This window comes from Pristiophorus japonicus, chromosome 8, assembly GCF_044704955.1.
Source record: "Pristiophorus japonicus isolate sPriJap1 chromosome 8, sPriJap1.hap1, whole genome shotgun sequence".
NCBI classification, from domain to species: Eukaryota; Metazoa; Chordata; class Chondrichthyes; family Pristiophoridae; genus Pristiophorus; species Pristiophorus japonicus.
The window spans coordinates 67,066,317-67,081,697 of NC_091984.1; the positions used below are offsets into that span (position 1 = coordinate 67,066,317).

The following is a 15,381-nucleotide window of genomic DNA, read 5'->3' on the forward strand; positions in this document are numbered from 1 at the left end:
GAAATGGAGTTGAGGCCAGGATCAGATCAGCCATGATCTTATTGAATGGCGGAGCAGGCTCAAGGGGCCAAATGGCCTACTGCTCCTATTTCTTATGTTAAATAAAAGTTTATGTTCAATGTCCTGCATTTTGACTTCCTACTTCAACTTGTATGATCGTGTATCCTTTTTCTTTATATTTCCACTTTCCCTACTTGAGGTTGCTGCGCACCATGTACCATTCTTCTGTTGAAAGTACACATTTTAATTTAACCTGTTGAGAATTATTAAAGAGGATAGAAGCAATTATAAAACTGCAGTTTATACTGGATGCTATATTGCTGGTAGGAAGCTCAAATTTAATCAAACATTTCACCTACTTTTCTATTTCGCATAAAATCAATTTTACTCGGAAGTGATGATTGCATTGAACGAAAATGTCACTAAACCTATTAAGTTTCTTAAAATGTTTGTTTAATTTTAAAAACAATCTATATAAAATACAAGACATCTAAAAGTTGCTCCAATTAAGGTATGTACTTTGTTATTACCTGAACCTCTGAGCCTGGTGATGCAGTGGCCCAGGATAACGTCTGCTAGGTGACTGATACAGCTGTGAAAGTAACGCTTGGCTTGTTTTCTGGCTGGGATTATTGGCAAACTTCACAGTAATTGGTTCTGTAGCGCTGGAAGGTTTCTGCCCATTCAGTCCCTTGATTGCTTCCTCTGCTTCTATCCTTTTATCAAAACGAATGAATCCAACTCCTCTGGAAACACCTGAAAGACAGTTGAGATGAACAGATCATTCCCATGTTATATACCTAATATTGCAACTAATGTGTGCCCTTCAAACTTTGTTACAGATGCAAAAAAAAAACATCCATTTCATGCTTCTGAACGGAAATCAGAAACTAACAGCTACAATTGCCTTTTAATTGATCTCAGGAGCTTAGAAGGAGCCACAATTGCCTTGGTATGGCCATTTAGAAATACCTGAGCAGTAACAGTAAAGGGACATGACCGGTTAAACACAGCTTCATTCTTAGGAGCATGTACTATAGAGCCCAGCTTGGAGCTGTTGCTTCTGTGCCAAGGAGTTCTAGTTGTAAAGTCTTTGCTTATAAATTTATTAGAGGCCAGTACATCATACATCTTCTTTACTCTTGGTTTATATTACGTCCCATTATTTAAAAAAAAATTCATTCATGGGATGTGGACGTCGCTGGCAAGGCCAGCATTTATTGCCCATCCCTAATTGTCCTTGAGGAGGTGGTGGTGAGCCACCTTCTTGAACCGCTGCAGTCCGTGTGGTGAAGGTACTCCCACATTGTAGCGGTTTGGTACAACTAAGTGACTTGCCAGGTCATTTCAGAGGGCAGTTAAGAGTCAACCACATTGCTGTGGGTCTGGAGTCACATATCGGCCAGACCAGGTAAGGATGGCAGGTTTCCTTCCCTAAAGGACATTAAGCTCAAAAGACTCACTGACTCATGGTGAAAAAATCTACAGCAAAATCTCAGGGCACAACGTAAACTGGCTTATCTACTTAAAGATACAGAAAAGATAAACATTTAATTGTTAAACAGATAGATTCATCCATTAGAAGCTCAGTGCTTACACAAGAAATCCAAATCCATCTTGTACAGCACTCTTGCCTAGGAGTTAGAGGTTGTGGGTTCAAGTCCCACTCCAGGGACTTGAGCACAAGAAAAAAATCTAGGCTGACACACCAGTGCAGTGCTGAGGGAGCACTGCACTGTCGGAGGTGCCATGTTTCGGATGAGACGTTAAACTCAAGTGGACGTAAAAGATCCCATGGCACTATTTTGAAGAAGAGCAGGGAAGTTATCCCTGGTGTCCTGGCCAATATTTATCCCTCAATCAACGTAACAAAAAAACAGATTATCTGGTCATCACCACATTGCTGCTTGTGGGAGCTTGCTTGTGCGCAAATTGGTTGCCGCGTTTCCTACATTACAAAATTGACTACACTCCAAAAGTACTTCATTGGCTGCAAAGCGCTTTGAGACGTCAAGTGGTCGCGAAAGGCGCTATATAAATCCAAGTCTTTCTTTTTTTTTGTCTGATGAGTCAGTATCAGCCTTGCTGACATTCTTCATATACTAGCCATTTCAGCAAATTGCTGAAGAAACTCTTAACAAAAAATGGATTCTTTAAACACAAAATGTAGTTCAAATACACCTTCACCTAACATAACTTCTCCAACATCTCCCCCACCCCCCTTGTGGTCCAGGAAAAAAATTCCATGGTTACCACACACTCTCATTAACAACACATCTATTCCAGCATTTGTTAAATATTACACATCATGATACAGACAAGGATGTAACACATTGTACAGCAAGCTACGTTTTAAAGCCGATTATACTCTAAAGGCTACCATATACTAAAAAAATCATCTCCTGGACTTAATACGTCCTCTAACACTTTCTTACTATTATCCATACTGTGAACAATTTTAATCAAATATTTGTTGCCATCTATTGTTTCAAATTTAATGTCAACACTGGGGAAATAACACTGAATTTGGGACTATCAAAATTTGAATCCTTCTCTATTCTAACTTCAATTTCTCAGACAGGTAAAAAGTCGGCTTATCTATGGATCGTGTGTCAAAGTCTTGAGTAAAAATTAATAGTGATACAGTACATTAACCATTTTATGTAGTGGTGGTGTTAGTGTGACTAAGCATGCCTGGGACCCATTCTTCAGTGCATCCTCATTATGGATTCCACGCACTCGTTGCCTCAGCTGCAATATATCCAACCTATAAATGTGGCCGTATCCCAAGGTTATGCTGCATGAAACATCAGGGAAAGCCATTTCTGTCCATCGAGACTATATAAATAAAGATTTGGGGTTTGGAGTATTTGATTAGAATCTTCCTCTGCATGATCGGGTGGTGGCCAGGTTGCAAAATATATTCTCATTATTAAGCAAAGGCAAGGACACAACCATCTCCAAGAGCAAGCCATCAATCAACTATTCGTAACTACACTTCATAGATCTTTGCTAGATTGTGTATTTTTTTTTAGATTGATACCCTTTGCGGGATGTAGTCACACCTCCTTTTCCCTGACCCCTCAGTTTGAGTTATCATAAAATTAACCAATATCATCCACGATCACTTAGGGCGCAGATTTTCAACCCCAGTTGGTAATGCAATTCTCTTGCTTCTATCTCATACCGTCAGACACTTCCTCTGTCCAAGTTAGAACTACTATAATACAATTTTGTCATCTCATTTACATTTTAAGCCTCAAGGAACCATACTATCCAATAAATTATGTTCATCATTCCCTGTAAATCATTTATTTCAGTCTGGTCCAATGCATCATCAATATTTTTACTTTGTTTATTCAACTCTTCTTCGACTTATTTGAAATATCATCTATATTGTCCAGTTAATATTTAATCAAGTCAGTTCTTTTTTTGAGCATGCGGGTGGTACTCTCCCAATGTGTTGTGCAGGTCATATTATAAGTTCTAAGGAGGGAAGCGGTTAGGAAAATTAGTAGGAATGGTTGTATTACCCTTTTATGTTAAAGGTTCTACTTTTTAAACAGATAGCTTTTCCAGAATTTGCTGGCAACAGCATTCTGGAAACTGCCCAAGATCAGTTCCAGGTCTCTATAGCTGGACAGATAGAGTCAGAAGGATTGTTACCTGTTCTTTATGGAGTTTCAACATCCTTGCAGTTAAGCTTATCTGTATTACTGTTTTAAGGCCTCCATAAGCGTAGATAAGCAAGAACATGAAACTTGATACCATAGAAGTCGACAAGTCTTTTGAAGGCTGAGCTAATGTCAGTTAGTGTAAACCAATAGTAAATGTCACAGAATGCAGGACAGGCCTTATAGCCAAGGATAAAAGTGAGACCATTGTCACGGAAGTTAGGCAAGACCGGAATACTGATCATTCTGCAACGGAGCACAACTGTAACATATGGTCTCCTGGAGCCTTCTCTTCACTGTATGGGTTGTCAGCGAGTATCAATTCCTCTAATAAATCCAGAAGCAAAGACTTTTGGTCGCTAAATTCAACTCCGAAGCGCCCGGTTTTTCGGCGCTACGAATGTCGATTCGAGTCCAAAATGGTGTCCAAGGAGCATGTGCACATTTCTGGTATGGGCCGCGTTGAGCGCCATTTTGGGTCGATTGTTAGCATGGGCTCTTGGAGTGTGCGCTGGAAGTATGCAGAGTATGCAGATCATGACGTCAATCTGCGTGCAATGCGGATTTGACGTTAGTGCTGCCATTTTCGATCTCAACGCTGGAGCCAACGCCCTCTTTTAACCTCACACAGCTGAACATGTGTTCAGTGGAAGGACCCTCCACGAACACTATTTAAAGGGATCACAAGTGCTTTCAGGTTAGGTGCTGATTGATTCCTACGGCTGTTGGTGAGTTTGTACAAGTGTTTGGTGGTCGGTTATCTTATTTGAAGTCGCTGAAATGTCTAGGGAATGGTGTGGCAGGTACTTCAAGGCTTCTGCTCAGATCAGCTGTTTCGAGACATGGGTGCAGTAGTTTGTATTCCCCTTGGCCTGCAGCATGATAGGGAGAATGAGCACAGGTGACACAGCTGCTGTTCAAAAGGTGCTCGAAGAAGGAGGGGGAGAAGGGCTCTCAGCAGGTCATATCTACCTAGGGCCTTCCTACCTCAACCTCAGTGAGGAACAGAGTAGGCGAGGTCTCGGCTTCCTTAAAGAGGTGCACACTCAAATCTGCAACCTGTTGCAGGCAGAATTTCAGTCTCAGAGCCGGGCAAGAATAGTATTGCCGGTGGCTGTCAAGGTGAGCAGGGTCATCAACCTTTTGTATGTTGGGCTCCTTCCAGGCTAGAGCAGACGATACTTCCAACATCTCCCAGCTTGCCGTGCACTGTTGCATTAGGGAGGTCACTGAGGTTTTGTATGCAAAGGAAGCTGAATACAATTCATTCTCTCTTGCCAGAGAGGAGCAGGCGGAGCAAGCACGCGGCTTTGCCAGGATAGCAAGCTTCCTCATGCTACAGGGTGCCACTGATTGCACACACGTCGCTTTGCGGGCGCTGCATGTGAATTCAGAGATGTACCGCAATTGGAGGGGATTTCACTCCCTCATCGTCCAGTTTTGTGCATGGCCAAACTCAGCACATCATGCAGGTCAATGCTCGGTATCACGGCAGTAGTCAGGATGTCATCATTCTGCAGTAGTCCGCTGTACCATCTGTATTTGAGCCACCACAACAAACCAGAGGGTGGTTACTTGGCGACAAGGGCTATCCGCTGACCATCTGGCTCATGACTCCGATGCACAACCCAAGCACATGTGCGCAGCATGCATATAAAGAAAGCCATGCTGCCACACAGAATCTGATAGAGCAGACGATTGGCACACTTAAACAACGTTTCCGCTGCCTGGACCTCTCTGGAGTACTCGCCAGAACGCGCCTCAACATTCGTCGTGGTCTGCTGCATGCTTCACAACCTTACCATAATGAGGACACAGTCCTTGTCACCACGTATACGGCAAGGAGAAGGAGGAAGAGGAGAAAGAGGGAGCAACCAACACAGCCCCTTTCTGGCCGGGATGTCCTTGAACGACTCATTCGACTGCGGTACCAGTGAACGCAACCCCAATTCCCTATTCATCAACAGTTCAACACCTCAACTCTATTACTGACCAGCAGTGTCCTCTTGGTCACAATGCTACAATAAAAGCCACCACAAAACAAACATTCCAAACCAAATTTATAAATCAAACCATCCAATATTACATTCCAAAGTCAACTAATCACCCTTGTGCATTCTCTTAGTGCCTTTGCCTGTCCTAGTGCTCCTATGCAGCGCTATACCAGTGGCTGCTGACTTTCAAATGGGAGAGACTGCATATGGCCTTTCAGGATGACCTCGAGCAGTTCTGGGCCTCTGAGCAGACTGAACCACTTCAGCATGGGTGGCAGCAGTCTGGGCTGGGCTGGTTGACAGGCAAAAACAAGGCCACTGGCAGAGTAGCAGGGATGAGAGGTCGAATGTTGTTATCCTGAGATTCGGGCTCCACGGAGTTACTGCCACTCCCCCAGGGTGGTGCCTCAGCAATCCTAGTAATCGATTGGAGGACAGATTGCTGGATTGCTATGACACCCTGCAAGCCCCTTTTTCAACATTGGAAGCTGAGACATCGGCCATCAGATGTTGCATCATGGTTAGGTCAACGAGTGCACTAATGGATTTACCCACCACTTCCACAATGGAAAGGATGGCGTCCAAGCCCTGTGCAAGGTTGGTGCTGGACTCCTCCATGCTCTTTGACATTGCATTCAGGCTTTCTGGCACACCTGCCATGCAACAAGCATTTCATTGTGCATAACTCATCAGCATTCTTCTGTAGGTCGCCCCATCAAAGTCCTCATTGGAGTCCTGTGCAGCAGAACTCGTGTGCGACCTTGCCCGCCAGTGAGCTGCCATATGCTTTACTCTTTTACTGTGCCCTGGCTGCAGCCCACTCGTGCCCGGTGATTCAAGACGTGCCGAACGTGCCTCTATGCTACATTCAAATGTACGTGCAGTGTCAGTATCTGAGCTGGTGGCTGCCAGTGTGAAATCGAGTGACGGTGCTGTGTCTTCAGCATCACTGCCTTCTTTCTCCTGCAGTTCCTACTCATCCACCACTGCCTGGCCAGATTGAAATTCTTGTCTATCTGAAATGAGAAAGGCATAATTGTAGGGTTGTGGTGAGGGGAGGAGGTGAAAGCAAGAGGTGCATGCTTACACCATCTGCAGCTTGTAAATCAGAAGAGATTGTGGAATGAGCGGGGGGGGGGGGGGAAAGTGAGATGTGAGAAGGAGGATTAGAGCAGCAGGTGCATGGGAACACCACCACCTCCAAGTCACACACCATACTGACTTGAAAATATATCACCGTTCCTTCATCGTCGCTGGGTCAAAAATCCTGGAATTCCCTCTCTAACAGCGCTATGGGAGTTCCTTCACCACATGGACTGCAGCGGTTCAAGAAGGTGGCTCACCACTACCTCAAGGGCAATTAGGGATGGGCAACAAATGCTGGTCTTGCCACATCCCACGAACGAATAATGAAAAAAAAAGGTATCAGGATACCATCACCTTGCAGTGTTTAGGCTGCGTCACTTGCCACGGGCTCAGCGATGGTTGCTGCAATGATCTCAAGCACAGTCTCCTCCATTAGGGTCAGGATATGCAAGCGTACCTGTCTCCCTGCAGGAAGCCCCGGCTGCCTGCAGTTATGAGCCACCTAGTCCTGCAAGAGAGAGAGGGAAGTGTCAGTGAATGTAGTGCAATGTATTTGGGTGATGTGCCTGTCATGGTTGAATAAGAGGCAGTGAGAAACTTGGAGCAATGCTAAGTGTGTGAAGGTGATGTGAAGCTATGAATGTGAGGTATGAGTCGTGATTGATAGAGATTGTTGGTAGGTTAGTGAAGGGGTGTAGTGAATTGAGCAGTGTCTGGGGCTAGTTGTTTAGTTGTAAGGATATGTATGGCATTTGAAGATGAATTCACTGACCTTGAGCACTTGTGTGAGGTCACTGAATTTCTTGCGGCACTGCATCCAGGTCCTCGGGGATAGACTGCTGGCATTGACCACAACGGCTATCTGCTCCAATTGTCTTTTCCACGTTTGCTGAGAGGGCCTCCTGGCCGCTCGTGGAAACAGGACTTCTCTCCCTGTCTACCACACCAAAGCCACCAGTGTTGTATCGGAGAACCTTGTAGCATGCTATTTCCCCTGTTGTGCCATTGTACTTCATCCTGCTGGCACTCTAATCCCTAGCCACTTGAATCACCTGCTGCAGCCAGAATGCACCTCCCCTTTAAGAGGTGCAGGCTGTATTTAAGTGCAGGCCAGTTTTAATTGGTGCTGGCCTCACAGGAACTTGGACCACAATCATTCTAATTGGAAGCACAAAGTTTGCATGCTGCCTGCATTACTTTGAACGGGCGTGGGTTGATCCCGCTATCCCCGTGCCTGTTTTTGTGGGCAAACAAATTTTTAGCCCTCTCAGTCTAGAATTCTCATTCCCGGCACAAAGACAACAGCTCCTAGCTTGTCTCTCTAGCAGTACTAACCAACATTCATCTCAGCAACTAAATATATCAACTGTACTTCACGTACCAGTCAGTGTGCGAACCATGGGAGATATACTGGGTGTTAAATCGTAAATATAATGGCAAGTATTATTAATGCTATAAATTCTTCAAAATGTTTATTACTACCAAAATGAATAGCCATTTATCATCATCATCCCCCCGCCCACACCTATTTTCTGGGAATTAACAAGCTATAATGACATATTACTGATTCTTGCATACAGGTGCAGCATCGAGAATCTGGAACCCTCGGGACCGAGGCTGTTCCAGATTCCGGGCTTTTCTGGACTTTCGATTGTCTTTCTGAAGTTATGAATCTGGAAAGACCCGAGCCCAGGTTCGGGTTTTTCTGGATTTCGGAATGTCAGAAAGGGGAGTGGGGTTCCTCGCCGAGAGCTGTTTGGGCCGCTGGCCCCGTCTATGAACTCGTCGGGCGGGGCCCTGCTGCCGAGGAGCTGGTTCGGGCGGGGCCCTGCTGCCGAGGAGCTGGTTCGGGCGGGGCCCTGCTGCAGAGAAGCTGGTTCGGGCGGGGCCCTGCTGCTGAGGAGCTGGTTCGGGCGGGGCCCTGCTGCAGAGAAGCTGGTTCGGGCGGGGCCCTGCTGCCGAGGAGCTGGTTCGGGCGGGGCCCCGCCGAACGGGAGCTGGTTCGGGCGGGGCCCCGCCGAAGAGGAGCTGGTTCGGGCAGGCTGGTTCGGAGGCCCCGAGGTAAGGGCAGCGGCGGTGAGCGGGGCGAGGTAAGGGCAGCGGCGGTGAGCGGGGCGAGGCAAGGGCAGCGGCGGTGAGCGGGGCGAGGCAAGGGCAGCGGCGGTGAGCGGGGCGAGGCAAGGGCAGCGGCGGTGAGCGGGGCGAGGCAAGGGCAGCGGCGGTGAGCTGGGCGAGGCAAGGGCAGCGGCGGTGAGCGGGGCGAGGCAAGGGCAGCGGCGGTGAGCGGGGCGAGGCAAGGGCAGCGGCGGTGAGCGGGGCGAGGCAAGGGCAGCGGCGGTGAGCGGGGCGAGGCAAGGGCAGCGGCGGTGAGCGGGGCGAGGCAAGGGCAGCGGCGGTGAGCGGGGCGAGGCAAGGGCAGCGGCGGTGAGCGGGGCGAGGCAAGGGCAGCGGCGGTGAGCGGGGCGAGGCAAGGGCAGCGGTGGCGAGGTAAGGACAGTGGCAGCGGTGAGGCAAGGCCCCGAGGTCGGGCAGCGGCGGAGCCCCGAGGTCGGCAGGGTCTGGATTCCGGAAAATTTTCTGGAATCCGGACAATCCTGCCACCGATCGATCCAGAACATTCCGGGTCTTCGACGCTGCAGCTGTATACTTCATGAATATCCCGACACCTCTATTTTGACCTACTCATCTTGGCCACATTAAGTTTTGTCAGAAATCATATTTATAGGATTTATTACATCTGCGTTCCTCATATCCCATTGAAACTTCAGAATTCTATTTCACTTAACACAGTTAAATACAAGAAAACAGTGGTGTTCAAACTATATAGTTCTGAAATTCCTTAAGTCAGATTCTTGGTTGGGGCAGAATTTATGCTCAATCCATGGTCCATATCCTGGAGTCAGGACATTTACTTGTTGCAGGCATGGACCAATGCTATTTACAGTGTCAATGCAGCACCTCTCTCGGCGGGGGGGGGGGGGGCGGGCAGGCAGCAGGGAGGAATTTTATTGCAACACTTTGCTGCAGTGTAATCTGGCCTTCTGGTCCTGCCCAAAAAGCCTAATTAAAAAAAAAAAGTTTCCATATACCTGTACTGATTTCCCAACAGGAATTGATTGCAATTGCTTTCGGAAAACTAGTCTTTAACATTGATGGCTGCATGGAAACACTGAGCCCAACATTGCTGAGGTGCAAATGACAAGACAAATGTACCTGTGACAATCTAGTAGTTCTTTGGTTTAAAATAAATGTTACTGAAATATGAAAAAAAAGTTTTAATATTCTACTGACTTCATTGCCATGTATAGATTATTATGGACTTTCAACCCTTCTCTGTCAATATTTCACTGGTTCTAGGGTGGGCGGAGGTGCACAGCTACTCAAGCTCGCAATCCACTGTGTCCTTGCTTTCCAGGGTGCTGGTCCCATTGGGGCAGAATATGCCCATCCATTAATTGGCAACATATGTTAACTAGATGTAAATGAGGGAAATGACGGCCTCTGCTGTGTTTCCCATCATTTGAATGCTGAATATAGGCATCTAGCATCCAATGGTCGACGGTAGGTGGCCAAGAAATCAGGGTGTAAACAAGGCCTGCACAAGTGGTCAGGGAGTGCTGACATCCACAGGCCCTGGGAAAGGACTAAAGGTTTATTGATTTAAACATGCAGTTTTGTAGTCAGCATGGCAGCTGCCAGCATCCTGATAGTGTCTAGGGGACACTAGACACTATTGTATCAAAACTCCACCCTCTTTTTGGGGGAGAGGCTGAGGAGCCTGTCTCCAATATGGTAATGATCCTAAGGCCAGAAAATCAGACAGTTAAGGATACATCCCTTTAGTGGGAAGAAGTCTCATCCTCCCTTCCCCCACCTGGAGATATGCCTCAATCAAGGGGGTGGTGAGGAAAAACGGCTTCAATTTAAAAAAAAATTATGTAAATGCTTTATGAAAAGAAACTTGTCGAAACAAAATTGAGGACCAAATGCAATATATTTTACATAACTTCTTGCTTTTTTTTATTATCCCTTGACAACATTGCGCATACACAACAGTCAGATGTGTGCAGCTGTACAAGATATGATAAAATGCAGCTCTCAAAGAATGAATTCTAAGCAACCTGCAAAACTTAGAGTGAAAAAACATGCCAGTTCAAGTGGCCAATTCTAAAAAATTCCATTGTACTCAAAAATAAATTTATTGGTGATAATGTTGCTCCTTGAAAATATTAGTATTGTTAAAAGGATGGTAACTGTCATCTGGAATAAGCAGCATCAATGACACCTACCAGTGACTTGGTCAACTAAAATTCTGGAAGTGATGATTCGGCCATATTGTGAAAACATCTGCTCTAATTCTTTCTGAGTCATAGATTTAGGAAGGCCACTAACATACAAATTAGCATCACGGATTGATGCAGAGCTTGGACGAGCATAAGAAACCTAGAAAAAAGATAAAAGCAAGAAATTATGCTAAGTAAGTGGACATAAAAATAGAATGTCTTGACTCATGAATAGTAGCTTTAGAATAATTTGTACTACTTTTGCCTTGCCAAAATAGCTTCAGCCTATCCATTTATGCTGAAATTGGTAAATCCATGCTGTACAATATTTTTTATAAGCAATCCACCCATTTGTCTTGTGTAAATTACTGTATTGACAAGAAAGATTTCAGAACTTGATTTTTGCAAGCTGAAATATCTTTACTTACATTTAAAGTTTGCTGAGACTACTGCATTAAAGTTATCTATATAGTATGACCTGTAATGAAATTTAATGAACTGAGAAATATATGCTATGAACAGCTAGTTTCTAGTAGCCAAAAATCTACCTTAAAGCCCCTATTTTAACTGGGGATAGAGAGAAGAGGAGGGCAATCGCAGGCCAGCAGCAGCCTTCAGGTGCGCTGTGGAGCCAAGAGGAGCAATTGCACTCATCCTGGCTCTATATGAAAGCAAATAAAATAGTAAAAAAACAGCGAGCAATTTTTTTTTTTGAGTGGTCGTTAAACAGATGTCAAGCCCTATATTTACATATGTCTATGATGTATATGGGGGCACCTGCACCCCGACAGAGATTAGGTGCAAGTCGGCACGGGACAAAATTGGTCCTCTTAATGCATTTTACGCCAGTAAAACTGACACAATTGGGACTCATTTCTAACCCAGTGAGTTTTAACTAACTATACAATACAGAGGTATAAGATGTAAAATTCAACTTTCTGTTATCAAAATCCGTAACTAAAAGCAGAGGTGGTGAATATATTAAAGGAAATCTCCTATCCAGTTGTTCAAAGCTTTATTAGAGTTGTGAACAAGATGGAAAAGTAAAAAGTAGTAATACTTTAATATCTGACTATATATTCATTTCAAAAGATTTAAAGTTTTTCTTGTTTTCCCATTGCTGCACTACTCAAATCCATTGCATCAGATTCAGATATTAGAAAGCAACATCTGAGGTTCTTCTCTTCTTAGGCAGTCCCTCGGAGTAGAGGATGAGGTTAAGTGCTGTCGGCAACAGTTCTGTGGGGGTGATGTTAACTCTGGGTGATGGTACAAAACGGGTGAAATTGATTCAGCTGCTTGTTATACATACATCCCAATTTTCATTTCCACTGATATGTATAACAGGCGGCTGAATTGATTTTAACTATTTTACACCATCACCCAAGGTCAAAATGACCCCGTATGATTTAAAATTTACACAAAGCAGGTATTTTTCTTTTATTTAAGCAAACACTTCAGAATGCACCTTAAAAAGCAATGCTCAAAAACAAATAGGATGCCTCTTACCTTTATGGTTTTGGTTTGAAGTCTAAGTCCATTTAAAGTATTAATTGCTTTTTCTGCATCCTTTGGATCGACATAGTTCACAAAACCGTATCCCAAACTTTGCCCTGTTTAAGAGGAATTATAGATGGCCAACCTTTAGTTTCTGAAAAGTGGAGTATCACAATATTGCAACTCACCAGGAACAACTTGTGCTCCTTGAAAAGGAGTGAAACAATCTTTAGGTTGTTTTAAAAGAAAATAAAGCATTCCAACCCCCACCCCTCTTCCTCTCAACTCAATTGATGAAATCATGTCTAACTTTATAATGTAGGATAGCACTAATGTAAAATACAAAAGTCTAAGCTTTTCTTTGTAGTTGGAATATTATTTCATGGAACCAAAATTAAGCCATATGCAATTTACTGAAATCTTTCAGTGCAACTTATCAAATTAATTAACATTTAAAAAGTACTTGGATATGCATTTAAAGTGTCGTAACCTACAAGGCTACGGACCAAGAGCTGGAAACTGGGATTAGACTGGATAGTTCTTTTTCGGCTGGCACAGACATGATGGGCCGAATGGCCTTGTTCTGTACCATAAATTTCTATGATTCGATTAAAGTATCACTAATAATACCCCATTTAAAAGTCAAAACATTAGGAATGCCTATGTTTAGATTTAACATTTTGTTTCATTAAAAAAATGTTTGCATAAATGAGTCCAAATAACATAATTAGAGGCAATTGGAATAGAAGAATTAAAAGCTCTAATTTTAACAGGCCACCCAGTAGAAATGGGGCAGTTCCTAAAGCAGCTGTGTTGCACTTACTGCCCATTAAAGGGACTGTGTGACACCCCCAAAAGTTAGAGGGAACATTGCAGGTACCCATTGTGTACAAATCTTATATGAGTGAATTGAGTCAAATCAGGTTCACAGGCTGTATAAAAATCTTATTTACCAAGCAATGCTATGCTCTCTGTAAACAATGCTGTGCTCTCTGTTCACATTATGGTTCTGGTAGTGTGAAACAATTTTTAACAAGCTTTAATGGTTCAATGGTTTCAAAGACTAAAACCATGGTGATACAATTACATGGATGACCGATGCAAACATCTTATGTTATATGAATCAGTTTGTCAATCATGCTACTTAAAAATAACATTGAATCATTGAAAATTACTGCATCAAATATTTAAGAATTGTCTTGGATATCTGTAAATTGGAAGCCAGAATTGAAAGGAATTTTGGAAATATAACAGTTCTCTTCTAATTTGTTGCCTAACATCCAATATGCTAAGTCTTGTGATGGTGTGATTTAAGAGTAAAGCTGATATAAAATACAATTGGATCAACATACACACATGGCAACTATAATTAGTCTTGATCCAAAATATTTTTTTTTAAACTAATACTTTATGTATATTAAGTTGTTAAGATTGTTTATCAGAAGGCTGATGAGTCATGACTTAAGCACGTAAAGAAGCCATGAGAAGAAAATAACCAGACACTAACTGAGGGTTGCCACCCACTGTTGTGCTGTCAGATTCATTAATTTAGTAGTGATTATTGAAGGTAGTTGTCTGACTTTTCAACAAACCAATTTTAGTTATTTATAGTCAAATGGATTATATTACAAACACATAACTGGTTATTATGCAAAGACAATAATTATTAAAAGATGTGGGAGCTTATTTTGAGAATTCAAAAAGCAATCACTGTTAATCTCAGATTGTAAATAATTTTGATTTTAAAATACATTTTTCCATACCTACCAGTATTTTTTAAATCAGCTGTAGTCAGTACCATTGAAATGCATGGAGACAGGAAACAGGAAGTAAAACAGGGCAAATTTACTTATAAGAGCTAAGTCTAAACTTAAAAAATTTAAGGTTCAAATGTTATTTTATGTTGAGCTTTCTGACTGAACTTGTTAAAAGTGTTCAGCAAGCAGTCCACAATGTTTTTTGTATATTAGAAAAATTAATGTTTAAATAAGTACTTCCCAAAAAAGAATTACAGATGTTAAACTCTCATTTTATCTCTTCCTTGTCAGCAGAACTTCAACGCAAGTATTATGTTGAGCATCATTTATTCAGCAGCCAAATTTTAGTGTGCCAAAATTACAGAACCCCATACCTGAGGAACTGGTCAATTTTCAACAAAAAAAAAAATTAAAAGTGAAAATGAAAAGGCTACTGTTCTGACATTTGTAAATAAAGGACATGAAGCTGAATAATATGATGCAATATGCCAAAGTTCAACTTAGCTTTGAACCACTATTTTCAAATACAATTTTCAAAAAGGAAGGTATTTAACTTCAGCACACATATCTAAATATCACAACACCGTATCAAAATAATTGCAAACTCTTTGATAAATTGAATTTCTCTTCTCTAGTCTGCAGCCAAACTGTCTTCAAAGCCAATCTAAGTTAGCTGCGAGGAGGAACTTGACTGAGATGCTTGGTGAAGACTCTCTTTCTGATTTCTATTCAGTATTTCCCCCAGGATGCAAGGTTGAGATTGGGAACTCAACGGCATGGGAATTAAAAAAAATTATTCTTGGGATGTGCCAACACTGACAAGGCCACATTTATTGCCCATCTCGAGTTGTCTTGAGGGCATTAAGAGCTAACTATGTAGTATGCAGTGTGGCACTGAAGTTCCATGTAGTCCAGACCAGGTAGGAGTGGTAGGACATTAATGCACCAGTGGGTGCAATCTGGCAGATTTCATGGTCATTTTATCTTGATGCGAGCCCATAAATTACCAGATTTATTTAATTCAATTTCACAACTTGCCATGGTAGGATTTGAACTCTGGACCTTTGGGTCAGTACCATAACCATAAAGG

General features: G+C 43.1%; 1 protein-coding gene across 2 annotated transcripts in view; it reads right to left on the reverse strand.

The window, feature by feature from the left end:
* elavl4 (ELAV like neuron-specific RNA binding protein 4) overlaps positions 1–15,381 on the reverse strand; it is an 85,163-nt gene that overhangs the window by 32,313 nt on the left and 37,469 nt on the right. For both annotated transcript variants that reach the window (XM_070886903.1, XM_070886904.1), the window contains exons 3-5: positions 12,547–12,650; positions 11,044–11,197; positions 531–756 (exon numbers count right to left, since the gene is read on the reverse strand). In XM_070886903.1, coding sequence (XP_070743004.1) covers positions 531–756; positions 11,044–11,197; positions 12,547–12,650 — 484 coding nt within the window. The remainder of the gene's footprint in view (positions 1–530; positions 757–11,043; positions 11,198–12,546; positions 12,651–15,381) is intronic.